General features: G+C 40.7%; 2 protein-coding genes across 7 annotated transcripts in view; both read right to left on the bottom strand.

The window, feature by feature from the left end:
* yeats2 (YEATS domain containing 2) overlaps positions 1-329 on the bottom strand; it is a 41,877-nt gene extending 41,548 nt beyond the window's left edge. For 5 of the 6 annotated variants that reach the window (XM_079530467.1, XM_079530472.1, XM_079530471.1 and 2 more), the window contains exon 1: positions 166-329. The gene's annotated coding sequence lies outside the window, so the exon portion shown is untranslated. The other variant, XM_079530468.1, reaches the window with a different exon arrangement.
* Positions 330-4,978: 4,649 nt separating this feature from the next.
* Positions 4,979-6,041, bottom strand: LOC306943125 (enoyl-CoA delta isomerase 2-like; the record flags this gene model as incomplete). The annotated part of the gene is made up of 1 exon (XM_079529327.1): positions 4,979-6,041. Exon 1 carries the CDS (start codon positions 6,023-6,025, stop codon positions 4,979-4,981), a length of 1,047 nt encoding a protein of 348 aa, XP_079385453.1. The 5' UTR covers positions 6,026-6,041.
* Between the last annotated feature and the right edge of the window lie 8,361 nt (positions 6,042-14,402).

The following is a 14,402-nucleotide window of genomic DNA, read 5'->3' as shown; positions in this document are numbered from 1 at the left end:
TTCTAATATTCTCGAAGTAACTCGTTCATACCTCAGAGTACTGCTCTCACCACCAGGAGACTGCCAGGCAGAAACTCATAGGGCACAACAAATGGCTGGTTAGCCCTTTAGCACACATACATGCACACATACAGAGAGAGAACGTGTTTTGAAATGTTAACTTACTGGTGCAAATTCCTGTGAGCGACCGTATTTGTATGAGGTGTGGACTTTAGTTCAGCAAACAGCATGGCAGTTTGCTGTATTAATCTCGGAGACTGGTGTTTCCATAAATTAGCTAAACATCGAAGAGAGCATGAAGCTAAATCGTGGAGATTGGCCATGCAATGAGGAAACATTGCCACTAGGGCCCACTATTGTACCAGATGATACATATCAAACATGCTACTATGCAATGGCCTGTATTTGTATTTTGTATTTAGCTTTTATCTGCCAATTGGAGTGCTTAAAAGCTATCTCAAATACATCTTCTTGTAGTAGACTAGACAAATAAAACTTGAATGTCTTCTGAGATGTGTTTTCTTTGGTTACAGGGTACAGCAGGGGTCATCGCCCATGTTGGCTTGTGTTTTTGTCATCATTGCATTTTTGCCACGGACAAACAAAATGAGTGGACAATAATATTACCAAAAACACAAATAGATAGCCCTGAATGACCATAACAGGTCTGTAACTGAGTGTTCAAATGGAATTTGGTTCCATTTCTTGGTCTTCAAAGAAAACATTTGAGAACCACTACATGGGCTCCTATGCACCATAGTGTCATAATAAATAATTGTCGTACTTATTCTGAAGAAAACCTGGAGATTTGACATTCAGTAAGTGGGTGTTATGATCCAAATTAGAACATTATAATGGTGTGTAAAAGAGAAAATCAAAAATTTTGCCACAGACACATTTGTCTGTGTACGGACATCTTGATGACCCCTGGGTACAGCTGTGGACCTATGCTGTGAAGAAAAACAACAACAACAATATAAAATCATCTTTATCAGCAATCATAAATATCATACAGACCAGGAAAACATTTTAAGGTACAAGTCAGCAGTCATAGTATTGGCCTGCAGGGCCCCTGGCCTATACTGACTGAGCATGCACTAAGCTACTTTATTCTATTCCAATGTGTTGCTCTAAATGTATAGCTGGACTGGATGATATGCTATATGCCTGTTCATATTTGTTAACTGCAGGGCAGGTGTATCCTGAATTGTTTTATTGTATTAACAATGTATAATAAATACATAGGTAATAAGTCTATAATACAAGGGTACTACGCAGTAATAAGTACTAAAGTGTGTTATATGTAAGCAAATAATCTCTAGGTGTGCAAAAAAAAAAGAAAAAGAAATAAACAGCATCATACACAGACTTTGGTGTAGCATAATTATATCCTGCCTCAGTATTCCAGGAAAGATGCCAATCCATTCTAAATGGAATGGCACACTTGACACACTACACTTTACTAGCCTACTTATTACTGCTTAGTATAGTACCCATGTATTATACTGTAAACCTTACTTGTCTATCTATCTATATCTCTATATTCTATACATTTCTATTTCTAAATTATTATATGTACAATTTAGAGGTAGACAGAGAGAGAGAGAAAGAGACAGAGAGAGCGGGGGAGGGGAGAGAGAAGGGGGGAGAGGGAGGCTGGCCTAGGTCTCCTGACCTAGAGAGTAGAGGGGAGGGAGAACAGAGGGGAGACATAGGGGGAGAGAGACTTAGTCACGTAGCGTGGATGTGCAGGCCTATGTTGCTATATGTGAGGAAGGAGAGATAAGATAGAGAGAAGGGTAGAGAAGGAGGGAGGGGAGCGAGAGATAGGGGGGAGAGAAAGAAGAGGGGTAACGCGTGAGAGAGAGACATGAGGACCGCATAACGTGGATGTGCAGGCCTACGTTGCTAGATGTGAGGGCCGCAGGCCCGAACCTCTATACATTGTTGTTTGGGGTTGGACATTATCATAGCCACATCGATATTTCACTATGAGCAAGTGACAAATAAATATCCGAAGGAGGAGGCCAGTCTGTTTCCGAAATCAAGTGACTTCAAATTTCTAGGCGTGCAAAAAAGTAATGAAGTCAAATTGTATAATGAGGAAGGTCGATCTGCTCATTACACTTTTTTCTTTTCTTTTTAAGTGTTTTAAATTATAATACAGACAAGCACAAAGACAATTTTCTGTACCAAATAATTATTTATTCCCGCTCTAAATAACCCTATAAGTACCATAGATACTGACAGCCATCACTCATGTTTATTAGAATCTGGACCAGGGTTGTTTACTCTTAAGCCCTGGTACACAGGGACCACTGGTACTGCTGGTTTTCTGTACTACCAGATGTTTCCATTCACGTTCCAACTAGTGCTTGGTTAGTCTTAGAAACCAGCAGTACCAGGTGTCATGAAGGCACCCAAACAAACTCTTTTACACACCACTGACTCAGGTTCTGAGTATGGGCCAGAACACAACATCAAATTCCATCAGTACACTTTTCATAAAACAATCTAGTAGTTCATTGTGAATTTACAGTACAAGTGTTCAGTTCAATAAATGCATTCAAGAACCAGATTTCAGAGTTTGGCCTTGATCTGGAAGAATCTCATGACAGCTTCCATGCACTCATCTGACAACATTACATTACATTACATTACAGTCATTTAGCAGACGCTTTTATCCAAAGCGACTTACAATAAGTGTATTCAACATAGGTAGGGAACAAAAACTACTAATCACCAGAAGTCTTTAGTGCATTTTCTGCAAAAACAAGCAACCAAGAGTATACCTAGCGCTAAGGTAAAAGTGCAATATATCAGCTACCTATTTCCTTAAACAGATGAGACAAAATAGCTAAATCAAATGAGCATGAGCTAAAACAATTAAGGCTCCGTTCTTTTGGCAAATCTAGAACTTCCTGCCAGAGAGCTAGCAAATTTAAGACATCCGGTTGCTTTCAGAATAAAAGCGTGGTTAATTAAATAATGATTACATTACATTATTAGTATTGTTATTACATTACAGTTATTGTGAAGACACACATTATGTTTCTGTGTAAAAATAAGTAATTAAAAAACGTAAAAAAGTTATCTAAATGGATAAATGCCCAAGTCCATGCACTGGAGTGCCCAAGTCCATTCACTGGAGTGCATGGACTTAATAAAGTGGATGCTGGACAAAATCCCTGCTATGTTTCGACTAGTGTGACATACGCACGCGTCCGGGGAGACCTCCTCTACAAATCCTCTGAATTTTTCTTCTTCTGTGTAACAGTGAATGAGAAACACCGTAAGCAAACTGTATGCCTTTTTCTTTCCATTGAAAGTGTACACTGTTATATTAGCAATGATTAATTAAAAGGTATTTTTTTGTAACTTTCAAAGCCTTGTCTGTATTCTTTTATATTCTATTGTATTTTAGTCCACTTTTTGACCTTTCACCTTGCTGTATGGCATGCCAATTTTTGTTTTACACCTCTGCTGCTTAGCGGAGGGTGTGGTGTTGTAGAGGAGGTCTCCCCGGACGCGTGCATATGTCACACTAGTCGAAACATAGCAGGGATTTTTGTCCAGCGTCCACTTTAGTCCACTGTAGTCTGGAAATGGGAAGTTTTTTTATGTTTTTTGACCTGTGACCTGGTGCCAATTTTTGTTTTACACCTCTGCTGCTTAGCGGACAGTGTGGTGTTGTAGAGGAGGTCTCCCCGGACGCGTGCGTATGTCACACTAGTCGAAACATAGCAGGGATTTTTGTCCAGCGTCCACTTTAGTCCACTGTAGTCTGGAAATGGGAAGTTTTTTTATGTTTTTTGACCTGTGACCTGGTGCCAATTTTTGTTTTACACCTCTGCTGCTTAGCGGACAGTGTGGTGTTGTAGAGGAGGTCTCCCCGGACGCGTGCGTATGTCACACTAGTCGAAACATAGCAGGGATTTTTGTCCAGCGTCCACTTTAGTCCACTGTAGTCTGGAAATGGGAAGTTTTTTTATGTTTTTTGACCTGTGACCTGGTGCCAATTTTTGTTTTACACCTCTGCTGCTTAGCGGACAGTGTGGTGTTGTAGAGGAGGTCTCCCCGGACGCGTGCGTATGTCACACTAGTCGAAACATAGCAGGGATTTCTGTCCAGCGTCCACTTTAGTCCACTGTAGTCTGGAAATGGGAAGTTTTTTTATGTTTTTTGACCTGTGACCTGGTGCCAATTTTTGTTTTACACCTCTGCTGCTTAGCGGACAGTGTGGTGTTGTAGAGGAGGTCTCCCCGGACGCGTGCGTATGTCACACTAGTCGAAACATAGCAGGGATTTCTGTCCAGCGTCCACTTTAGTCCACTGTAGTCTGGAAATGGGAAGTTTTTTTATGTTTTTTGACCTGTGACCTGGTGCCAATTTTTGTTTTACACCTCTGCTGCTTAGCGGACAGTGTGGTGTTGTAGAGGAGGTCTCCCCGGACACGTGCGTATGTCACACTAGTCGAAACATAGCAGGGATTTCTGTCCAGCGTCCACTTTAGTCCACTGTAGTCTGGAAATGGGAAGTTTTTTTATGTTTTTTGACCTGTGACCTGGTGCCAATTTTTGTTTTACACCTCTGCTGCTTAGCGGACAGTGTGGTGTTGTAGAGGAGGTCTCCCCGGACGCGTGCGTATGTCACACTAGTCGAAACATAGCAGGGATTTCTGTCCAGCGTCCACTTTATAAAGTCCATGCTCTCCAGTGAATAGCATTTATCCATTTAGATAACTTTTGAATTACTTATCTTTACACAGAAACATTACTTATTACTTATTTTTACACAGAAACATAATGTGTGTCCTATAGCATCGTTTAAATGCTTAATTTATAGTTTTAATGTGCAAATTAAACTTTTTTTCAATACTCTAGAGGGTACTCTTATTTTGAAGAGATCGTCCACCGGAAGTCTTATATTTGCTCACTAGATTTGCCAAAAGAACAGTGCTAACAATGAAGTGTATCGACTAAACAAGATCCAATAAACAATACAACCACCTCTCCACCAGACGCTCCACCTCTGCATTGTTCACAGCATGGAGACGATCCTTCTCCACTCCACGAATCAATTGTTTAGACAGAGCCAGAGAATTGCGTGGTAGTTTGGCGTAGGCCTGCAGTCTGGTCCACACCTCTGTTTGGAAGGAATGCTCTGGAAACACCTCAGTGACCAGACCTTGTTCACAGGCCTGCACTGCTGTTAACTTCTTATTAAACAATAACATCTCACTGGCCTTAGCGGTGCCCATCATCTTAGGGAAGGTGTAGGTAGAACAACCTTCAAGACTCTGACCCAACTGACTGAATGGAGTATGAAATGTAGCCCTCTCATTAGCGTAGACGATATCAAACAGACCCAGTATAGTGACAGACACTCCTACAGCAGGTCCATTCACCACAGCTATCAATGGCTTAGGAAAGTCTATGTATGCCTTCACATACTCCCTGAGCAGTTCTCCTCTGTCTTTAGCCATCTGTTGGATTCCTCCTTCAGGGATCTTGGTGAAGTTGGTCAAGTCATTTCCACTGCAGTAGAAGTCTCCGGCACCAGTGAAGACTGTGATAACGGATTCATCTTTCGCTGCCTGCTCCAGAGCTCTGATGATCTCATGGTACATCTCTGTGGTGATGGCATTTTTCTTGACCGGACGGTTGAGTTTGATGGTGGTGATGTCATCCTCAGTGGTGACCAATAGCGTCTCGTACTCCGCTGCGCTCCCAGCAGGCTGTGCGTCCACTTTGGCAGTGCCTCCTTCTGCCGTCACCAGGGAGCCAATCAGGTCACAGTACTTCTGCCTGGCATCTTCCTGTGACATGGAGCCCAGGGACTTCCATGCGTCCCATTTAGCCTTGTTGATGAAGTTCAACATGCCTGGTTTAGGAGTGTTACAGGGTCCTACTGTAGCCTGTTTGAAGAGGCCGTAGATCTGAAGTTTAGCCTCATTTCCAGGGTCTTTCTTCAGGGAACCCATTTGGCTCTTAGCATGGTTAAACTCCTCCACCGTAGCCATCATAGGAGAGGCACTAGTGTGGAACGTTAGATAGGGAATGACTGATGATGGATGGACTGACCTTGCTAACCTGACAGCCCTCCACGCCGCAAACCAATTGGAAACAAAGGCAGCCATTTAAACATGAAATGGTTCAAATTACAACATAAACAAAAACATCAAGTTGATGAAGAGTTAACTAGTCTGACCAGACCACAGGTCACTGCTACTCCACGATGAATGTTACTACAAATACACACCAATCAACACAGAGTCACTGTATTCCATATACCCATTTTCTGTGGAAGTTCCTGATGTCCGACTTCCCAGTAACTGATAACATCATTGATGTCTCTGTTCCTTCAAGGTGGTTTCCAGACAAAATGAAAGCGTAAGAGAAACGTCAGCATAGACGTCATCATAGACATCTTATATATATAGACGTCATCATAGACATCTCACGTCACACACAACAGCCGATTTATGTGCCTAACAACGCCGATGTGTGCCTAGCAACCGACTGATAATGTGGAATTCTAGTGTGGAACTTTTATGTCCAATTCTGTACAACTGCTTGTGCTTTCACGCTTTGTGCATAGATCTACAGAGATTGTGATCGAAAGACTTGGTTGGAATTCATTTCTTCATTATTGGCATCTAGTTTAAGGTGAAGAACTCTTAAGATTCCATCACCCCTTAAATAGGTCTCAGTCTCAAATAACCATAACCACATGACATGCATGTAATTACATGTGGTGTTCTGAGGCCTATGTGTGACATGGAGCCAAATGTCTTTTGAATTTATCACTTCGCTCCCCACTGATTTCAAATGAATATGAACACTTGGCAGGCTATGAGTTGTTTTTAGATGTATGATGATATACATCATGTCATCATATATTTTACTTGTTGAATCATATCTTGTCTCAGTGACAGTTTCTATTGTTTATTGTGAAATCTGCACTACTGCACATACAGTATACTCCACATTATAACCCACTTAGAAGAATAGCAGTGGTATTGAATGATTAACCCCACTCACAATAAGGACCCTATGAATCAGAACACGTCATTGCAGCTTTGTGAATGAATAATATGCTTGAGTAATGAAGATAAGTAAGCGTTGCAAGTACACCCCCTGCCCTGGACATGATGACGCTAGTATGTCGCAGGGACTTAATCCCCAGTCTTTCGTATGACCCGGCCAGGGATCGAACCCCGACCGCCCAGTCTCAGGGCAGACACTCAAACCACAAAAAGGCCACTGCATGGGCTAAGTAATGAAGATGCCATATTGAATTTGACATATTGTTGTTTGTTAACATATTGGTGAACACAATGCATCTTTTTCCAATAAGATTCTAATGAAAACCCACCACTTAAGAAACAGTCAGATTCAACAATAATTTGGAACAGTTTGCAACCATTTTAATGAGTCGATATCTGTTGTTGTCATTGCCATTGATTATTAATGCGTCGGCTCAGTGTGGTGGTGTGTAACATAGACAGACCCATATGCCCTTCTGACTGCTCCAAAGTGGGGATATTGTACTTTTTTTGTTCTAATTATCTTGTCATTGCATAACAGCTATGTTGCCTCTCTGCCACCTTATCTGTCTCTGTGTATTATTATTATTATTATTTTTTTTAAATTAAAATCTCAGAGCCTACAAACGGTTGCGATGTACAGTAGTTGCATGAAACCATTACCCCAATGGCAGTTGCAAGGAGTTGCATTGGGGTGACATGTCCTTAAAACAGTTTTGTTGCAAGGAGTTGCATTGGGGTGACATGTCCTTAAAACAGTTTTGTTGCAAGGAGTTGCATTGGGGTGACATGTCCTTAAAACAGTTTTGTTGTAAGGAGTTGCATTGGGGTGACATGTCCTTAAAACAGTTTTGTTGCAAGGAGTTGCATTGGGGTGACATGTCCTTAAAACAGTTTTGTTGCAAGGAGTTGCATTGGGGTGACATGTCCTTAAAACAGTTTTGTTGCAAGGAGTTGCATTGGGGTGACATGTCCTTAAAACAGTTTTGTTGCAAGGAGTTGCATTGGGGTGACATGTCCTTAAAACAGTTTTGTTGCAAGGAGTTGCATTGGGGTGACATGTCCTTAACCCATTCAGGCCTGACGTCGAAATTTAAAAAAGAAAAGTTTTCTAAATCATGACAATTTTCGGAAAGATTTGAGGCACATTTTAACGATTTTTCAAAAATAGCAGACCTACAAGTTCATAGCGCGCCACTCGGTGGCGCGCTATGAGCTTGTAGATCTGCTATTTTTCAATAGCTAAATTATAACAATGTTTAAAACACCAAAAGGGGTTCCCGCCCCAAAATGGGTTAATGGTTAATGTGGTTAAACGCTAACGTGACATGGATGCGTTCCAGGTCTCAATGGATTAAAACAGTTTTGTTGCAAGGAGTTGCATTGGGGTGACATGTCCTTAAAACAGTTTTGTTGCAAGGAGTTGCATTGGTGCAGTTTGGGCCTTAAATGTGAGCAGGTGTAAGATGTTTACTGTTGATCAGCTCCACCTGCAGAACTTTGATTGAAAAGGTTCTGCTCAAACATGAAATACGTTGACATCATATGAAACAGTAATGTGAGCAAAGTTCTGTGGAAAGTGGTCAACAGTAAACATTAATGTTTACTGTTGACATAACCACTTTCCACAGAACTTTGATGGAAAAGGTTTTGATCAAGCATGAAATACATTGACTTCATATGAAACAGTAATGTTATGTGAGCACAGAGGTAAGATGTTTACTGTTGACATTTACCACTTTCCACAGAACTTTGATAAAGCAGGTTGTGCTGAAAGGTGAAATACACTCCGCCACCACAAATAATGCTGCTACATAAAGCTGAAAGGAAATAAAAGCTGAATAGTTTAATGTTATACTGGTAGTCAATGAAAGTCACATTGTGACTTTGACAAAATATGGAGTATGCCTATCTAGTTTTATACATTGCATATCATCCATGTAACTTTGATCACATCAATTTAGATGTTGTTTATTGCAAATGTCATAAAAGTCACAGTTCCTGCAATCAAATAATGTCACTGTACAAGCATGATGTTAACACCTGCCAACCTGCCTCTTATGGCCTGTGACGCCAGTGCACCACAGGTTAAAAGTACATCTGGCAGACTTTTAACACGACATTTCAAGTATCAAGGGAGTCAAGGGGAATAGAGGATGTTTCAAAATCCTAATTATTTCCTACCAATTTTGTGGAAGTAGCATTATGGAGCTTCACTGTACATGACAGGTGGAGTGCGGGAGGTACAGATGTAGGAAACATGTGATAGGCTACAGATAAAACCTTCTTTCCCTGACCCCATTAGTGCATGATAAAGATGTGTGACTTTGATTCTTCACCAAAGACGGAGTGCCTTGGACTCTTTTCTTTTCAAGTCTGCAATTTACACCCTGACAAGCAGTACTACTTGGAGGAAGGATACCTTTTGTCTGTATTGTCTTACCTGTATCACCAAAGAGCACCCATCTAAGAGCCACTAACAGATCCCTGCAGCGCTTCCATTCCTCTATTTTCTAAAGATGTGTGACAATTTAAACTTGTAAAAGATCTAGATCTTAGGTTGACTTCATATGAAACCGTAATTCCGGCACACTTTCCGGCATACTTTCAGCTTCCACAGAACTTTCACAGAACAGATTGCTTTCACGCTTTGTGCACAGACCTACAGAGATTGTGATCGAAACACTTGGTTGGAATTCATTTCTTCATTATTGGCATCTAGTTTAAGGTGAAGAATTCTTAAGATTCCATCACCCTTAAGCCTCTTCTACAGAATTGCGTTTCATTGCACATGGGGTTTGCATTTCCTGCTTCTAAACCAAACAACCTGCCTCTTGATGCCAATTTAGAATTTGACATATTGTTGTTTGTTAACATATTGGTGAACACAATGCATCTTGATTATAGAAGTTTTTCCAATAAGATTCTAATGAAAACCCACCACTTAAGAAACAGTCAGATTCAACAATCATTTGGAACAGTTTGCAACCATTTTAATGAGTCGATATCTGTTGTTGTCATTGCCATTGATTATTAATGCGTCGGCTCAGTGTGGTGGTGTGTAACATAGACAGACCCATATGCCCTTCTGACTGACTCCAAAGTGGGGATATTTTGGAGCCATGTTCTAATTATCTTGTCATTGCATAACAGCTATGTTGCCTCTCTGCCACATTATCTGTCTCTGTGTATTATTATTATTATTTTATTTTTTAAATTAAAATCTCAGAGCCTACAAACGGTTGCGATGTAGTTGCATGACACCATTACCCCAATGGCAGTTGCAAGGAGTTGCATTGGGGTGACATGTCCTTAAAACAGTTTTGTTGCAAGGAGTTGCATTGGTGCAGTTTGGGCCTTAAATGTGAGCAGGTGTAAGATGTTTACTGTTGATCAGCTTCCACCTGCAGAACATTGATTGAAAAGGTTCTGCTCAAACATTTTTTTTTATGATCAGTACTTTATTTGCATTTTTTACAAATACAGAAAACTGAAAACAGAAAAAACAAACACAAGCAACAACAGAATACGTATGCATGGACATTATGTATGAACACAGAAACATAATATAAAACAAGGATAGACAAGATAAAGAAATACAAATACAAATAAATCAAATTAAAAGTTTAAATTAGTTTACACGACCAAACACGCAGCTTCATCAACCGTATCATATGTATACTAATACAGTAAACAATCACAAGGGCATTGCCTGACCATGGATCACATCAAGGACCTGCAACATGACTGAGGAACACGTTCCACTTCGAATCATATTTATCCAACTGATTATTCATCTTAAAGGATAACCTCTCCAAAGCAGCAAGGGTCTGCTCAAACATGAAATACGTTTGATTGATTGAAGAATTTATTAACAGTTTGCAGAATTACAGTACATTTCAAGCACAAACTCAATACAAAGGCTGTTAACTGTGAGTGGACGACCCAATTAAGCATTACACTTGTTTCCAATAGGGTCCACCATGTTCAAATCATCAAAACATTTAGAGACGTACAAATAGACACTTCTATAGACAGAACAGGAATTCATCATAAAGGAGGTAAAAAGGGAAAAGAAATATATACAGTGAGGGGAAAAAGGGGGGGGCGGGGGGGGGGGGGGGGGATTCAGATTTTACGGGGGCCAGTTTCGAATTGCAGCCATCCGTAGGTGCCCTTTGAGAGCGGTTTTGAAGGAGTCAAGGGATTCGCATGTCTTAATGACAGTTGGTAGGGCGTTCCACATTTTGGTGGCATAGGAGCGAAAAGAATTGAGTCCCTTGTTTGTGCCGAATCTGGGTTGTACATGGTTCGTTGCACTCCCTCTGGTGTTGTGGGTGTGGACTTCGTTAACATTAAGGAAGTATCTAGACAGGTACATGGGTATCTTGGTGGTGTATCGAATCTTGTGGACCAGACCCATTGCAAGATGCTGTACTCTGTCGTCGACCCTAAGCCATTCCAGCCTGTCGAAGTGGGCAGGGGTTAGGTGGGTTCGGGGGGCTAGATCAAGTAGGAGCCTGACCAGTTTGTTTTGGGAAGTCTGGAGCCTGGTTTTAAGGGCCTTTGAGGTGCTGTGGTACCAGGAGGTGCATGCATAGTCAAAGAAATCCTGTACAAGGGCTCCTGTTAAGGTCTTCAAGGTGTTTTTGTTGACCAGTGAGGAGATCCTGTAGAGGAATCTTGTTCTATGACTTTTGATTACGTTGGTGGCCATTTTATCACCGGAAAGATTAGCCTCCAGGATGGAACCTAGGTAGGTAATTTCATCTTTACGTGTGATAACATTGTCACCCACTCTAACCAAGAAGCCATTTGCCTTGCTGAGATTACTAATAGTACAATAATTTATTAGTGGCAAGATACTTTTCAACCTGTTCATAGACTATTTTTTCCATCACTTTCGAGATGGAACTAAGAATAGAAATAGGGCGGTAGTTGCCGGGGTCTAATTTACTCCCTTTCTTGTGCAAGGGGGTTACTTTGGCCAGTTTGAAATCTTGGGGGACCTGTCCCTGTTTGATGGAGAGGTTTACTATGTGGGTGATGATTGGAGCTATAGAGATGGCTGAGTCTCTGAGAAATTTGGAGGGAATGTTGTCATGGCCTGTGGCCTTGTGGGGTTGGAGGGCACTCAGTTTCTTAATTACCTCATCAGTTGTTACCATAACTAGTTTAAAATCGTCTTTACAAACACCTAGGTTTCTGTAGAAGGTTGTAATGTGCTCTACACCAAAGAGCCCAGAGTGGGAGGGCAGTTTGTTAACCAGAGTTGTTGCTATGTTTGTAAAGAAGATATTCAAGTAGTTGGCCACATCAAGGTTGTCAGTGATGAGTGTTGTCCGATTTGATGTTTATGTTTGAAAATCTGGTTTTTAGTTTCTGACCATAGCTTAGTTGATTGTTTAGTAGCTTCCAGAGCTCATGAGGATTGTTTTTGTTTTCCTGAGCTTTATCATTAATGAAGTTACTTTTAGCTGATTTGGTCATGGCAGTTGACATCATATGAAACAGTAATGTGAGCAAAGTTCTGTGGAAAGTGGTCAACAGTAGTTGACATAACCACTTTCCACAGAACTTTGATGGAAAAGGTTCTGCTCAAGCGTGAAATACATTGACTTCATATGTGTAACCGGAGGCTATAAGTACATACTAGACGGACCACACAGTAATGTGAGCACAAGGTAAGATTACCACTTTCCACAGAACTTTGATAAAGCAGGTTGTGCTGAAAGGTGAAATACACTCCGCCACCACAAAGAATGCTGCTACATAAAGCTGAAAGGAAATAAAAGCTGAATCGTTTAATGTTATACTGGTAGTCAATAAAAGTCGCATTGTGACTTTGACCAAATATGGAGTAGGCCTATATAGTTTTATACATTGCATATCATCCATGTAACTTTCATTTAATCACAAAATGATCACATCAATTTAGATGTTGATTATTGCAAATGTCATAAAAGTCACAGTTCCTGCAATCAAATAATGTCACTGTACAAGCATGATGTTAACACCAGCCAACCTGCCTCTTATGGCCTGTGACGCCAGTGCACCACAGGTTAAAAGTACATCTGGCAGACTTTTAACACGACATTTCAAGTATCAAGGGAGTCAAGGGGAATAGAGGATGTTTCAAAATGCTGATTATTTCCTACCAATTTTGTGGAAGTACTGTAGCATATGGAGCTTCACTGTACATGACAGTGCAGCTAGGAGGTACAGATGTAGGAAACATGTGATAGGCTACAGATAAAACTTTCTTTCCCTGACCCCATTAGTGCATGATAAAGATGCGTGACAATTTAAACTTGTCAAAGATCTAGATCTTAGGTTGACTTCATATGAAACCGTAATTCGGGCACACCGGTTTACTTTCAGCTTCCACAGAACAGATTGCTTTCACGCTTTGTGCATAGACCTAGAGATTGTGATTGAAAGACTTCATATGAAACAGTAATATGAGCCCAGAGGTAAGATGTTTACTGTTGACAGAACTTCCACAGAACAGATTACATACACACCGCCACCACAAAGAATGCTGCTATCCACATAGCTAAGAGGTAAGCTGAATAGTAACTTAATAGGCCTCTTCTAGAGAATTGCGCTTCATTGCACATGGGGTTTGCATTTCCTGCTTCTAAACCAAACAACCTGCCTCTTAATAATCAACACCACGCTGCTTTTAATAACAGTGTGTAGCTCTGACATCTTGGGAATTCCATTGGCATCTCTTCTTTCAGCCCCAGGCTCAGAAAAAAGGCAATCAAGGTGAACTCAGACATAAGGTAAAGGTAAACAATGCATAGTACAGTAGAGACTAGAGATTAGAGAGAGCTATAATGATTTAACTGTTTAAAGAGATAGTTCAGATTTTTTTAACTTAAGTTGTATGAAATACTTGCCATTAATATAGTGGTTGCAACTGTATTAATTGATTGCCCGAGTCCCATGGTGGGAGTTCTGCTCTGGTTTTGGTGAAATATCAAGTCGTTCCGGTCATTTTGTGGGGGGCACTGGGGGCCACGCAGTAAAAGTAAATTAATCCACAAAACTAACGTAATTTGTATTGTTGACCTATTTCTAAAATATTAGTGCAACTTTCGTTATTTTTTTACCCCTCTATCACACAGAACTATGTTTTTTGTGTCCATATCACTACGCCCAAAAAATAGTTCCATGTGATAGAGGGGTCAAAGTTGAACGAAAGTCGCCCTAATATTTTAGAAATAGGTCAACAAAACAAATTACGTTCGTTTTGTGGATTAATTTACTTTTACTGCGTGGCCCCAGTGCCCCCCACAAAATGACCGGAACTACTTAATATTGACCAAAACCAGAGCAGAACTCCCAC

Source organism: Electrona antarctica, assembly GCF_951216825.1.
Source record: "Electrona antarctica genome assembly, chromosome: 19".
In the NCBI taxonomy this organism is placed as follows: domain Eukaryota; kingdom Metazoa; phylum Chordata; class Actinopteri; order Myctophiformes; family Myctophidae; genus Electrona; species Electrona antarctica.
Note: the sequence above shows the minus strand (reverse complement) of the source record. Positions and strands in the feature narration are given on the sequence as shown.